We start from the raw sequence: 13333 nt of genomic DNA, 5'->3' as shown, positions 1-13333 counted from the left end.
GTTTTGGGCATGCCATGCCAAAAATCTCCTTGCCCTAGCTGGAGGAAAGGCAGGACCATTTTCGTTGTGCCACCATCCCTCACTGGCCTTTGTTAGCAAATCTGGAGTGGCAAGAGATGAGAAGATGTCATTTGCAGCCAGAGTTAGTGGGGAAATTGTCTCTGTCCGTCTGGTTTGGTCCACTGGTCCTCCCACGTGCTGAACCTCTGCCTCACGGGCCATAACCCCATGCCAGCCAGCACCTTGGCAGAACTTTTGCCAGCCGAATGCTGCAGAAATATTCTGCAACCAGGAGCACATGGAAAGCTTCCCCTGATTTACACCAGCTGGGAATCTGGCCCCTCTCTGCTGCCTCCTGCTTGCCCATCCCTCTGTCTTCCAGCACCTCCGCTGCTGAGGCTAGTGTCTCCATTTGCTGCATGGTGAGGAGCCTTCATCATGCGTCCACAATGAAACCCAGCCAGAAGTACCAGGTGAGCCTCAAATCACCTTTTCCCAGAGAAGGGAATGGGAGCACCTTTTCCAGCATCCCCCTCATCAAGCAACGTTTCCCCCTACCCAACTGTTTGCTCACGGAGCCCTAATTTGCAAGAAGCTGGTGCCACACACATCCAGGGACAAGGTCCATGCGACTGCCGCAGCGTCTCCGAGGGAGACACTTCCCACACGCTTGATCCTTAATGGAGCTTAATTGCTTTTGTCCATTAGAAGGAGGAAGGGGTGGCAGAGAGGGGAAGGGAAAAAAAGAAAAAGTTAAGATCAACTTAATGAATTATTACATTTCAGAGAGACACGTTACCGAGCAGGGCAGCAGCGGGGGCTGGTGACATCTGAGAGTGGGTAGGCGATGCTGACAGATCAAGGATTGCTCAGAGCCAATTTGCAGCAGCGGGTAGAGATAATACTGTATGTGAGTGAGAACAGGGCCAGCGCCGGTGACTGACAGCCGCTTGGGAAGGCTCCAAGTCACAGGCAGGGCAGCACCGCATCGCCAAGAGAGCCAGGTGCCTGCCTCCCATTGAAGGGCTCTGCTCCCTGGCGTGTTTGGGTTACGTTGCCAAGGATGGCCCAATTTTGCCTTGCAAAGAGCCAGGGGCTGTGCTGGCTGATGGGGTCCCTGCAAGAGGTGCAGAAGACCCCAGCAGAAAGCTCAGTTCCCACCAGCAACACCTCTGCTGCCCACCTGGGTCTCCTTGCCCCAAATCCTGATGTCTCCAGCATGAAAACGTCCACCCATGACAGCTGAGGTCCAGTTATGCCGACATCGTGCCATGGCAGGCCTTTCTCCATCCAGCCTGGTAAAGCCGAAGGCATGCAGCAAACGATGGAGATGAATGCTGAAGGTCATGGTGGGAGCTGGGGAGCAGTGTGCCATCTGTCCTCCTGCACACAAGGGCACCATCTATTCGCACACTGTGCCCAGCCTGCCGGGGCGATTGGAGCACAGATGGTTTATTCCTCCTCTGCCTGCAAATTCTCCTCTACAGCCTCGGCATTCCCTTCACGTGGCCTGAGAGCATCTCTGCTCCCAGCAGGAGACCTCTGGGGTCACTGCCGCGCTCATCCACTTTCCTCCCCAGCCCCTCACACCTTCGCTTACACCACGGCAGTGATGCTTTTACTACATCGGTGTGCTCTGCTCAAAGGACTGGAAAGCCCAGGTCTCATTTTAATGGAAGAAGAACCCACATGAATGCACGCAGCTTGAAAATGGGCCCCCTTTTACGGAAAAAAAAAAAGAAAAAAAAAGTTCATCCCCTATGTGAGAAACTGGACGTGAGAACTGTAATACTGCTTCTCTTTTCCTTCTTTTCTATACCTCTGCCTTTCCTCTATCACCATTTAGCATTATTTTAAGGTAGCAGTAGTAAAGCTACAGCAAAAAGCATCTGACCTCGTTTGTGTCTTAATCGCACCCACGAAATCATTACAAACCCCTCCCGGGCCAATTGGACTGGGACTGTACACCCTTTTGCCACTGTTAAAAATGCCTCTAACAAATCAGTTATCAAACAGGTCTTAAAACAATACAAGGCAACAGAAAGGATGGGGTGGGAAGAGAAGAAATAGTGGATTACACACGGAGGATGAGGTAACAGTACCGTGCTGCTGTGAAAAAAAACATATATAACAGGATGTATAACAAGGAACACCATCTGTAAGACAGCAGGTAATACTGCTGCTCTCCTCAGCACTCGTGAGGTCTCAGCTCATGGCTCCGACTCAGCTTTGAGCACCACAATTTGAGGAAAAACCGCCTTCGACTCCAAGAGGGCGTCAGGGAAGGTTATGGGACAGAACCGACAACAGACGGTTTGGAAAACACGGATGAGACAGTTGCAAACCAGGGGGATCAGATGGTATTTACCCAAGAGGTGTAAAGGAACTAAAGCAGGAGTGTTGAACTAACTGTGCAGTCTGTAACCTGGTGCTTCAACTTAAACAGACGGTGGCAAGCAGGCACAGCAGAACTGGCATTGCAGCCCGGGATTATTGCACTGAACCGACAGCAAAGGCTAGAGCAGGGAGTCCAAAAGGTACAAAAACCTCTGCAGGGGGACGATGTGCTTCATAGGTCTGCTTTGAGGAGGCAACAAGCCTTCCGGGATAAGGGTAACTGCTTGATTTAAGTTCACTCGAATTGCCAGAAGTCAGAAAAGGTCGGACAGGGCTCTGAGCAACCGCATTTAGTTGAAGATGTCCCTGCCAATTGCAGGGGGGTTGGAGCAGAGGACCTTTAAAGGTCCCTTCCAACCCAAACCATTTTACGATTCTATGATTCCTTAACAAAGTTGGATTGTCTTGAGAAAGTTTTCCCATGAAATACTAACTGGTGAAAAGAATAACAAAAAAAAAAACAAACCAGAAACATCCTATTTCTTGTATTCCTATTTAGTGGTGGCTGTTAGCTTTTGATCAGCCCTGTGTACTTCGGTGAGAGTTACGTGTTCCCAGCGTTGTGACAAAGCTGCAGCAAGAAGCAGAGCGTACAGCTGACGATGCTAAAGAGAGCACATTTATAGAGCGCCAGCAGACACATGAGTTGGGGAATGAAAAGCTGACAAGCTGTTGGCGACATCGAATGGTAAAACGGGAAGGAGCTGGGAGATACCAGCCCTGAGATTACCCATTACATCACTGTCCCATTTAAGAAGGGGCAGATGCTGATGGTTACCTTCTACTTTGGAGAAAGGTTGTGATTTAAATCAGATTTTCTTATAGGTCTGTCACTTCAACCATGTCCTAAAGGGGCTCGTATTAGACAGGATTGATACCAAGCAGCACGAACAATTCAGAAAGACCTCATCATGCCAGTTTGCATTGACACCCCACGCTAAGAGGAGAAATGAACAAAAATAGAGGCAGAAAGGAAAGGCAATGACAACATGAAGACATAGGGAGAAGGCAATCCAAATGGGAAACTGCTTCCACAAGTGGGGACCAGACAGAGCGGCTCCAGATGAGGTGCCACCAGAAGCAAAATCAAGACTCCCAGCACTAAAGAGCTCCTTTTATAAGCTGGTCCCTCAAAGACATATGAGCCATCGTGGCTCCACATAGGGCCTAAAGCAGCAGGGACAGGGTCACCGTTGGCCAGCTGCATAACAGGATCCCCCAGGTCCAGGCTTTGGGCAGCTTTGAAGATGAAGTTCAAGAATTCAAATAATTGGTATTTGATGGAGAGCCAGAGCAGCAATGGAGATACTGAAATGACTCAAAGCAGTGAAGAACACAAGAGAACTTAAACTTTGCATCTGCTGATGGGGAACACAGCCCACTGAACAGCAAGAACTTTAAATACCTCCCCTCTTCTCTCCAGTAATCCCCATTTCTTGTCTACAGTTAGCTTCAGTCAACAGGCTCCCATTCAACCAGGAGCAGGATCATTGCTTGGGAACATGGTTGGGCATCAGCTGTACCTTGCTGCAAAGCCTGTCCCTCACCAATGGATCCCAGCAGAGGTGCAGGTGTCCAGTCCAGCCTCTGCGTTTCAAGGTGGGATCAGCCCCTCTCTACACACTTCATGCATGCTCTCCAAGAATAAGAATTATTTCATGGTCAAAGCGAGAAAACCACACGTGAATGCTTGCTTTGTGTTCAGCTCAACCCTGCTGTGACCTTTAAAAAAAAAAAAAAAAGACAGGTTTTCCACGACACTTGTTTTGTGCTCAGAGCAGCCAACAGTTTATAGAGACCTTATGGTTTTGAAGCAGAGAAAAATAAATGGCAAAGAGAAGAAACATCACCGGGAGAAGGGAGCCACTGACATTCCAGTTACAGTGTCTCAGCTTCAACATTTTTCCAAGGGTAACAATGCTGGGGTTTGCATCTCTGTCTCCATTGCTCAGAGAAGCCTGTTGTTCACAATTTTGCCCCAAAGACAGCAACAACATGACCAACCCATGATACAAGAAAGCTACACAGAGGTGGCAGAGGGTCTGTTAGCCCCACAGCAGCAAGAAGCAGAGATTCAAGCTCTGGATTTTATTTCCCTCTTATCAGACAGGGTTGGTATGAGCAGCGCAGCTTCACTGCTTCAAGAGCCCCGGGCTTTGTTCGCAATCACTCCCACTGGCTCATGCAGCGCTGGGAAAATGTCACTCCTCCCCTTCCCTGCTATGCTCCAGTTTTTATCCTCTGTAAGCAGAGAACAGTTTTATAGTGCCCCTTCACAAGTGATAACGATCTGCAGATGAAAGGTGCGGGGCTAGTACTGCAGGTGAGTTACAGCATGGAAAAAAATCACAGATTTTCAACATTTCATCACGTTAACTTCCCAGGAACTTCCAAGCAGTCTAATTGACACCTTCAACACACAAATACAATGAATTCAGAACCGACCATCAAGTGTGAAACACAGAATGCAACTGCTAGATATGTCACTCCACCACTGCAAAACAAACAAACAGCCGCCTACATGATACAAAGAACTGATAACGCTACATGATTCATTCAGGGCATCCTGTCTACTTCACCCAACAGAAGTGCCCAGCACCCCCTTGCAAAGTTAGACTTGGTCATGGAGCAACTGGGCATCTCCAAAGCCATCTGCCAAGTCAAACAGCTGCAGCCACGGCCGTACGATTGCTGTCATTAACCAACATGATGGAAATTATAACTATTTGGAACAAACAATTCCAAAAGCAATCTGTAAGCAAGAACTATCTGCTGAGTGCTTTGTTGAGAGGATCAAAACCGAGTCTTTTCACCCACAGCCTGCGGACAACGGGCAGTCCACAGAGCAGATTTGCAGGGAGGCACGAATAAGAGGAAATTTGAAGCATTTGAGACACGCTGGCAAATAATTTGCAAAGAGAACTCAAATTGGAAAGTCACTGAGTCGTCGCTTTGTTGTGGATTTTTATTTTTTTTTTTTATCCTGTCCGGCTGGCTGTAAGCAGAGTCATTATTCCCTGTAACACCAGGGGATACAGCACACCAGACACGCATGTCTCTTGTCAGGCAGCTTGTTTGCAAAGGGCTTGGAGGCCCTCCGCAGAAAGGTGGTACAGCAGAGCAAGGCAGAGAGGCACTCATTGAATATGGATGCCCACCTGGCTGCTGAATATAGATGAAGATCTCAAAGGCTCCTTTGCTTCACTCATGTTCAAATACCACGTCGTTGACACAAGAGCTTCCCCAGAACAAAGTGACAAGCATAGCCATTTCTCACCAAGCGTGGCCCCACCAACACGCATCTCATGATGGTGCTGGGGGACCTGGCAGGAGGCATCACAGCCCCCCCCTCCCCATTACACCCACACCTCCATTCAAAAGCAGTTCCAGCTGGTGAATCCACACACACACAATGGGCACAGCCATTTTTACATCTCATCCGAGCCACTCCCTGAGATGCTACAATCATTAAAGAGAAAACCCAACGTTGCTTCCAAGCTTTCATGCTTCCGGTGCAGTATTTCTCAGGCATGTTTGTTGGCATCTTGCTGTCCCTCATGATCTCCCCACAAGCCTTCCCGCATTGTGGCAACGCGTCTCCCTGCTTTCCCCTCCACAAACCGCCTACCTCCAAGACATTAATCCTCTTTCCCAGAGTTTCTGGCTTCAAACCACCTGATCCAGGCTTGAACGCACGGTGCCCAAGTTTTGTGTAGAGCCGGCAAAACTCCCCCTGCCTCCATTGAAAATGTACACTTGTTCCTTCAACGCCCTTATTATTAATTGCTATAAAGCTGAATTTTATTCATCATTTGTTATGCCTCAAAATTGGATGAGAAAAAAATTCAAATTAACTGAAGTGAAAAGATTTCAGAGATGGTACAGAAGGCTCCTGAAGGAGCTGAAGAAAACTCTCCGGAGACTGGGAACGCAGCGCTAACCCAACCTGAAAGAAAGATGATCTTAAGACAAAGAAATCTTGCCAAATTGATCCTTTAATTATAACATTAGTCGTTTCTTTCAAAGGCTTAATGCAAGAGCTGGGGGTGGGGGGCAGAAAAGACTCAAAGGGAGAAAAGACTTAACATCACCAGGATGAGTGGAAGCAATTAGGAGGATTTAAATTACTCTCTTGTTTGGTACAAGGCAGATAGATTTCATTTTTCTTGCCATCATAGAATCATAGAATCATCTAGGTTGGCTCAACTTCTTGCTCTGCCAGCAGCTTCCAAAGGTCTTCTCCTTGGCAGACCCAAGGACCCAGCCTTCCCAGGTTGGCCAGCATCCCCTTCCACTCTGCACCCACTCAGCTATTGCTGCAGACCACAAATTCTGGTGATTATAGGAAGCTTTGTCACCCTGGAAAGGGGATGGAAGTACAAGATTGGATAGGGGAAAGGAGTTCACCACAGCTACAGGTCTACCTCAACAGGAGGACATGCTTCAATGAATAGAGGAGGACTTTACTGCAAGAACTGAGGAAAAGATGATAGAAAAGAGTCAAAACATAGCCTGTCTGGTATCAGAAACTCTGTGTGAGTCCTCAACATTATACCTCCAAGCATGGCTTATTTTTCAGCTTCACTTTCATCTTCTTGCTCCCAGCGACAAGCTAGACATAAGCCATCTTCTTGCCAGGAGGAGGGGCAAAGCAGGCAGGATCTCTGCAGTGGCTAGAACAGGAGAGCAGTGGTCATCACCGGGATGGCATTACTGCTGCCACGGCACCATGCATGCCACAGGCAGTGGGGACCAGCCAGCACAGCTTTAACCTGGTCTCTGCTGCTCTGGAGATGCAGCATGGACACACAAATCCAAATTCTTTTACATGAGAAGCAACCGAATAAAAAACCCACAACGTTTCACAAAGAAGGGAGAGCAGATCTTTGCAAATCTCTGGTATGGGGCACGTGCAGCTTTTGCATCCCCTTGACACAAAGCCAACCGACCCCAGGGCACTGCACACAACAGGCCATCAGCCAGAGGGTGGAAGGAGGTCTCATCCACTCCTCCTACCCATCCCACAGCAGAGATGGCTGCAGCATGCAATCCTCTCTCTGCACTGCAGCAGTTCTCCCTGGGAAGAGGTGCAGAGCTGCAGGTGCATCCTGCCCCACCGCAGCAAAGTGCTAGATGACACCAACCTGGGGACACAGGACAGCAGCAGGCAACACTTGATACGAGTCTCAGGATCTTCCCGAGCTCCCAAATCCACCAGCTGCCACGTGGCAGAAAACACAGCATTTCAGCTGATGCTCCATCCTCGCTTGCTCCCACTGACTCTCTTCTGCCAGGATTATTTCGGTAGCCTGTGTAGCTTTAAAAGCTGAGCAGTCACATCTCCTTGGGCTTCATACCTGCAAAATGCTCTCAAAGAGGAACAGGGCCAATTTTTTTTTTTCCTTCCTGCTTTCAGTTGGAATTAATTGATCCGTAATTGCACCCATAGAGGGGGAAAGTTAATAGACACAGTAATAAATGCCAAAGCCCCAGAAGAACTGGCTCTCCAAGCCCCTGCCTGGAGCGACTCCATCTCCTCTTAATAGCGTTGCATGCAATTCCAGTTCATGTGTGCGTGTTAGTATTTAGAGAGAAAAATCGAGGAGCCTCGGTGTGATGGAAATCATTTCTTTTCCTCTCCCACATACTTTGTGCTTAGGAGCAGATGGATCCAGGCTGTTTACATCACGGAGGTCATGCCTCAGCTTAACAGTTGGGGAACTGACTGTTGGGAGAGATGCGCATCGCAACCAGAAGATTGCTAAATCTGGGCTCTAGCAAACTTCTGATGGTGTTAAACATACAAATGTCCTCCTGCAGCCTCTTCGCATTCAGGACCAGCCTCGCGTGTGTGACTGTTTCCCCAAAGAAAACCACTGCCAAGATGAAGCGAGGGCAGAGAGGCAGCTCTGCAGCAGCTCACGAGCGTGAACTTTGAGAAGAAGTCTAGAAAGCCCAAGCGGATTTTGTTATTTGCCAGTGTAGATGGTGCAGTTTGTCACCGACGTGTGTCCAGGTTTCTGTAAGTGAGCTACCAGGACTCACCGCTGTGCCCCGAGTTAACAGAGCAACCGCGACTTCAGCAAGCCGGGAATGGCTGCCTGTCTTCCTCACATCAGTGCCGTAGTGCCGGGGGAAAGGTCTCTTTCGCATGGAGTTGTTTCCATGGAGCTCATCCTCAAAGTGACCTTCCCCTCCCAGCTCAGCTCAGCTCAGCCTCAGAGCAGGCAGGGGGATCCAGCCGGACGCTGGCTCCTCATCCAGCTCAGAGACTGGGGGATGGAAAGGTCACCTTCCCTCCCCCGCAGCACAGCCAAAGTGCTCTCTTCCAGCACAAGAGGATTGTGAGAAGTGTTATAAACAATAAAAACTGAGCAAGCAAAGCGAGGAACGAAGCCCTTCTTGTTGCACTCAAGGGCGGGCGTTGTCTGCATGCAGAAGTACCTTCTCCCGCCTGGCATTGCACCCTCTGTGGCTCTGACAGCAGCTCTGGCAAGAGGAAGCTTTGCCGCTGTCGAGCTACTGCATCCGCTCGGCCAGAGGGGATGTCTGTTGCTGTGGCCATGCAGGAGGGCACCTGAGGTGGCCTTGCCATTGGGTGGCAAAGCCCAGCTTGCCACCTCCACTCACCTCGCTCAGCCCTCCAGGGAGCTGAGCAGTCATGCTTTTCCCTAGGTATCTGGCACGCCATGAGAGCATCTCCATTGCCAATTAGGCCACCCACCCACTTGCATCCTTCCCCAATACAAACCCTATTAGCAATAAACAAACAGTCGAAATGCCAGCCGGCGCCTGGGAAGAGCCCTAGACAACTGCATCCAATTCAGCGGGCGCAGGATCAGCTGCCTCGCACAGTCCTGGCACAGGAAAGCACTGAGCACAGACCAGGGCATGAGCTGGGCTTCCCACCAACCACCCTGTGGTCCTCCTGCCAGTGGCTGGCTTGCAAGCCAGAGCAGTGCTACCTTGCTGTATCCCAAGGCTGTTTTCAGCATCTTATCAGCACCAAAAGTGTCAGTGTCCACACAACAGGCTACGTTGACACATTTCAACACCGAAATAAGAGGCTTCCAGCTGCCTAGCCCTGAGCTTCCTAACTACCCTTCTCTGGGCTTTTGTAGGAAAGTTCCTACTTGACACTGACACCCAGTTGGACTTTGCTCAAATCCCCAAGCTGGATGTGGCATAAGAAATACAAAAGCCACCCAACACTGTTTGGATGACTTTATCTTCTGTAAGAGCTCCCTCCCCACAAGGCAGCATGAATCCCTTCCTGCAGCCTGTCCCCAGAGCCCCTGGACTCAGTCAGACCACAGACAGAGAGCTGGGGAAACTCAACCCACCAACAGACCCCCCAAAGCCCAACCTGCCTCTTCAGAAGCACTTCTGAAACCACCACTACTGCAGCTGAACTCACAGGGACACTTAGGACAATGAGAGAGATGACCAGGGCCAGTCTCCACATTGATCCCTGCATCTAAGGGCTTTCCAGCTGACCAAACCAGTGCTACAGTGGCGCGTTTTTTTTGCCATGATGGGCAATTAGGAAAAAATTACCTGTTGCTGGGCACAGGGTCCCTGCTGCCACCTGCAGCAAGGGCATAGGAGCCCACATCCCCCTCCCAGTGCAGGAGAGGGCATGCTCTCCCCATGCACCAACCCCTGCCAGCGGTTGAGGATGTGCTGATGCAACCACAGTTCATTGTCATGGAGACAAGAAGCCTTTTTCTCTCCAAACCCAGCTTAATGGCTTGGATTAAAACCTCCTTCCCCCTGGGAAGAGCACAATAGGGACAGATGTGTTGTCCCTGTGTTCCTGGCTTGTCCACATGCACGCCAGGCACCCTCACCAGTGCGTATCCCCCACTGGTGCTGGCCACATCCCACATAGAGTGGAGGTGCCCCGCATCGCTCCCATATGTGCCCCAAACCCATTCCAATCCACACCTACCACACTCCATCAGCCAGCAAATGTGCACCCCACTACAAACACATTCCAGACTCAAACACGTTTCCATAAGGCCTCCCCAAGCCTCTCCCCTCCAGCAGGTCCCAAGCAGCCAAAAGATCGACACTGACCATTTCTCACAGGTGACTAAAACCACGAGCTCTCAGCCAGGAGAAACAACACGAAAGCATCTTCAGGGCTGCTCCTTTCCCAGCTCCCCAGGAAGCAGAGGAGCTAAGCAGAGCCAGGGAGCGATCCCTTGCTGTGGGACAGGCAAGGGTGGAGGGGACAGGGGGAACCAGCTACTGGCTTCCTGGGGGTCATGGCAGTACCAGGGGCCAACCTCAGGGCTCAGAGATGGGGGATGGCTCGGAGGCAAAGGACAGCATCTCGCTTACCCTGACAGCACTCCCAGGACAAGGTTGAGGACAAAGAACGATCCAATGATGATGAGGGGGATGAAGTACAGCCAGTTCCACGTGGCTCCTAAGGCATCATTGGTCTGGAGGGGAAAGAAAAAACACATGTGACGTTATCTTCAACACCAGCACCTGTGGCAGAGGGAGGGTGCGTTAGCTTCAGGGTGGTAGTAATTCTCCCTCCAGGCTGATCGCACCAGGCTCCTCAGGGTGATGTGACCATGCCTGCCAAGCCTTGATGGGCACGGGGCACTGCTTGTGCAGGGGAGCTCACAACCAGTAGTGCCCTGATGCCCCTCAGCATCCTACCCCATTCACACCGTCCTCCGTGGTCTCCAACCCTCATCGGGCAAGACCACTCTCCTCTGCCTCCTCCTACCATCCCTGCAGGGACACAGGGGCTGTAAGACAGTGCTACAGGCTCCCAGTGGTGGGCAGGCAGAGGTCCAGGGGTGTGCAGCCCAAAATCATGGTGTTGAGGGCGCAGAGACCACCCTGAGCATGCCTCCCCCAGCAGCTTGATTTAGTGCTCCCCCTGCACATCCCACCGAGACAGGGGAAAGCAGCCCTGCAGCAGCAGCACTGGCTGAGCACGGCGCCAGTTAAGAGGGAAAGATTTATAAGGTGCCTTAGGGCCAGGGAAGATGGCGGCTAAAGAAGAGGCAGCCAGTGCTTGTCCTTCCGTGCACAGGGGGAAAGGGACTTGTGTGGACAAGCTCCACACCTTCACACGGGCATTTTGCTGATGGCATCATTGGTAATAAATCACAGACACCCTCCCACCCTGGGTGTGCTACCCCAACCCCAAGGAGCTGAGAGCGGAGGGGAGCTCTAACCGCAGGGCAAAGCCCGACAGCTGAAAAGCCTGCTGGCAAGCCCTGCTCTATACCTCCAGACGTTTATTCACTGAGGCTTTTAATAAAGCAGTGCCCCTCTGTACCTCACAGCCGCTTCCCAGGCCCCATTTGTTCTCCAGTGTCAGGCACGGCGCACATGACGCCGGGCTGGAGGGTGATGCGGCAGAACGTGACTGTCTGGGGGAGGTGGTATCAATCTTGTTGCAATGAAAGGCTCTTTCTCTTTTCTCTCTCTTCCCCCCTCTCCCCGTGCTAATTAAGCCCTCATCTTCGTCTGAGTCATTGTCACCACATCTCCCGGTCAGCCAGTGCAGGAGCCGAGATGAGGCTCTGCAAGGGGAGAAGCTCATCTCCGACGAGGGAGAGAAAGTCAACGTGCCGGAGTCTTCCTCTGGTGACCGAGACGTCAGCAGGAATCTCAGCTGGGCATCCCCACCACCCTGACATTGAGCTCAAGGCAGGAAGGGCGATGCCAACACATCCCACTGGAGGGATCGACCACAGCACCAGGTAGGGGGATGCTGTGACCCCAGTGCCGAGGAGTGCCTGGCAGCCAGCAGCAATAAGGACTTTGAGATTGGGGAAAGCATCTGGAAAGACTCAATGCCCACCTCCCAGGGAGACCACACAAATCTTCTCAAAGTCCTGCACCTTTCAAGAGCCCCAGCCCACCACCAGCCCCCTTCTTCAGAGCCGTGGGAGAAGCAAGTGCAGGGAGGTGGGAATGATGCATGAGAGTCCTGTATAGCCAATGCTCATCACCACCCTCCAGAGACACCCAGGCCACCGTGCTCTGTTCTAACAGTACTCTTTGCCATGGCATCAGCTTCCAAGGCATCATGCAACCCCTTGGCCCAAGTCTGGCTGGGCTTCAGCTCCCTGCCCAGATACCATTGGGTACCTGCCACCTGTGCCAGGATTGCTCGCCTTTGAAACTGGCTCCTGCCCAAAAATCATGGGCTTTCCCCAAGGTCCTTGGCACAGGGGATGCAAAACAGATGAGCTCCTTTCCTACAGGTGAAGGAGACATCTTCTCCCATGGGCGGCCATTGCCACCCCTCCTTTGGCATTCTCCCCTTTGAGAGAGAGACGTGCATTGATGTGCAGCAGGAGATAGAGTGGGAGACAGGAATGAGATGATGGAGCAGAGGGCAATTTCCCAGGGTTATCAGGCAGTAACAGCAGCAGCAGCACCCAGGCTGCCTCTTCCCACTGCAGTTTGTGGACATGGTCATAGCTGGTGGCACCAGGGACACTCAGGTGGGAAAGCTGAGGCAGAGGCTTAGCAGGGACCTGCCAGAACAGGCTATCTGTGATCTCCACCTCTACGTGCATTTGTGTACCCAGCTCCCATGGGGGTGGAGGTAAAGGGGAGGATTAGAGAGATTTTAGAGTTTTTCCGAGGTTACATGTCCAGCACTGCTAGCCGCCAGTGGCTCCCACATACCCAAGAACACACTACTGACCACAGCAAGCTCAGGAATGGTCCCAGCCACCCAGGACGATGCCAGCAGCCCCAGGAACAGTCCTGCCCTGAGCAGCCATGGGGGTTCCCTGGCTGGTGCTAGCTTTGCCAGGACCCTCCAGCACCAAGATAAAATTTCCCAGGGCACATCCCAATGCTCCCTACAAACCCAGGAGCTGGTGATACCCAGCCAGGCTGTGGTGGCTCCAGCCTCTCATCTGGTACCTGCTCAGCCACTCCAACTGCA

The 13333-nt window shown here is 51.4% G+C and overlaps 1 protein-coding gene across 1 annotated transcript in view; it reads right to left on the bottom strand.

The window, feature by feature from the left end:
• CACNA1E (calcium voltage-gated channel subunit alpha1 E) overlaps positions 1-13333 on the bottom strand; it is a 95657-nt gene that overhangs the window by 47825 nt on the left and 34499 nt on the right. The window contains exon 7 of the mRNA XM_074151770.1: positions 10744-10847. Within this exon, the coding sequence (XP_074007871.1) occupies positions 10744-10847 (104 nt within the window). The remainder of the gene's footprint in view (positions 1-10743; positions 10848-13333) is intronic.

This window comes from Numenius arquata, chromosome 8, assembly GCF_964106895.1.
Source record: "Numenius arquata chromosome 8, bNumArq3.hap1.1, whole genome shotgun sequence".
Taxonomy (NCBI): Eukaryota; Metazoa; Chordata; class Aves; order Charadriiformes; family Scolopacidae; genus Numenius; species Numenius arquata.
Note: the sequence above shows the minus strand (reverse complement) of the source record. Positions and strands in the feature narration are given on the sequence as shown.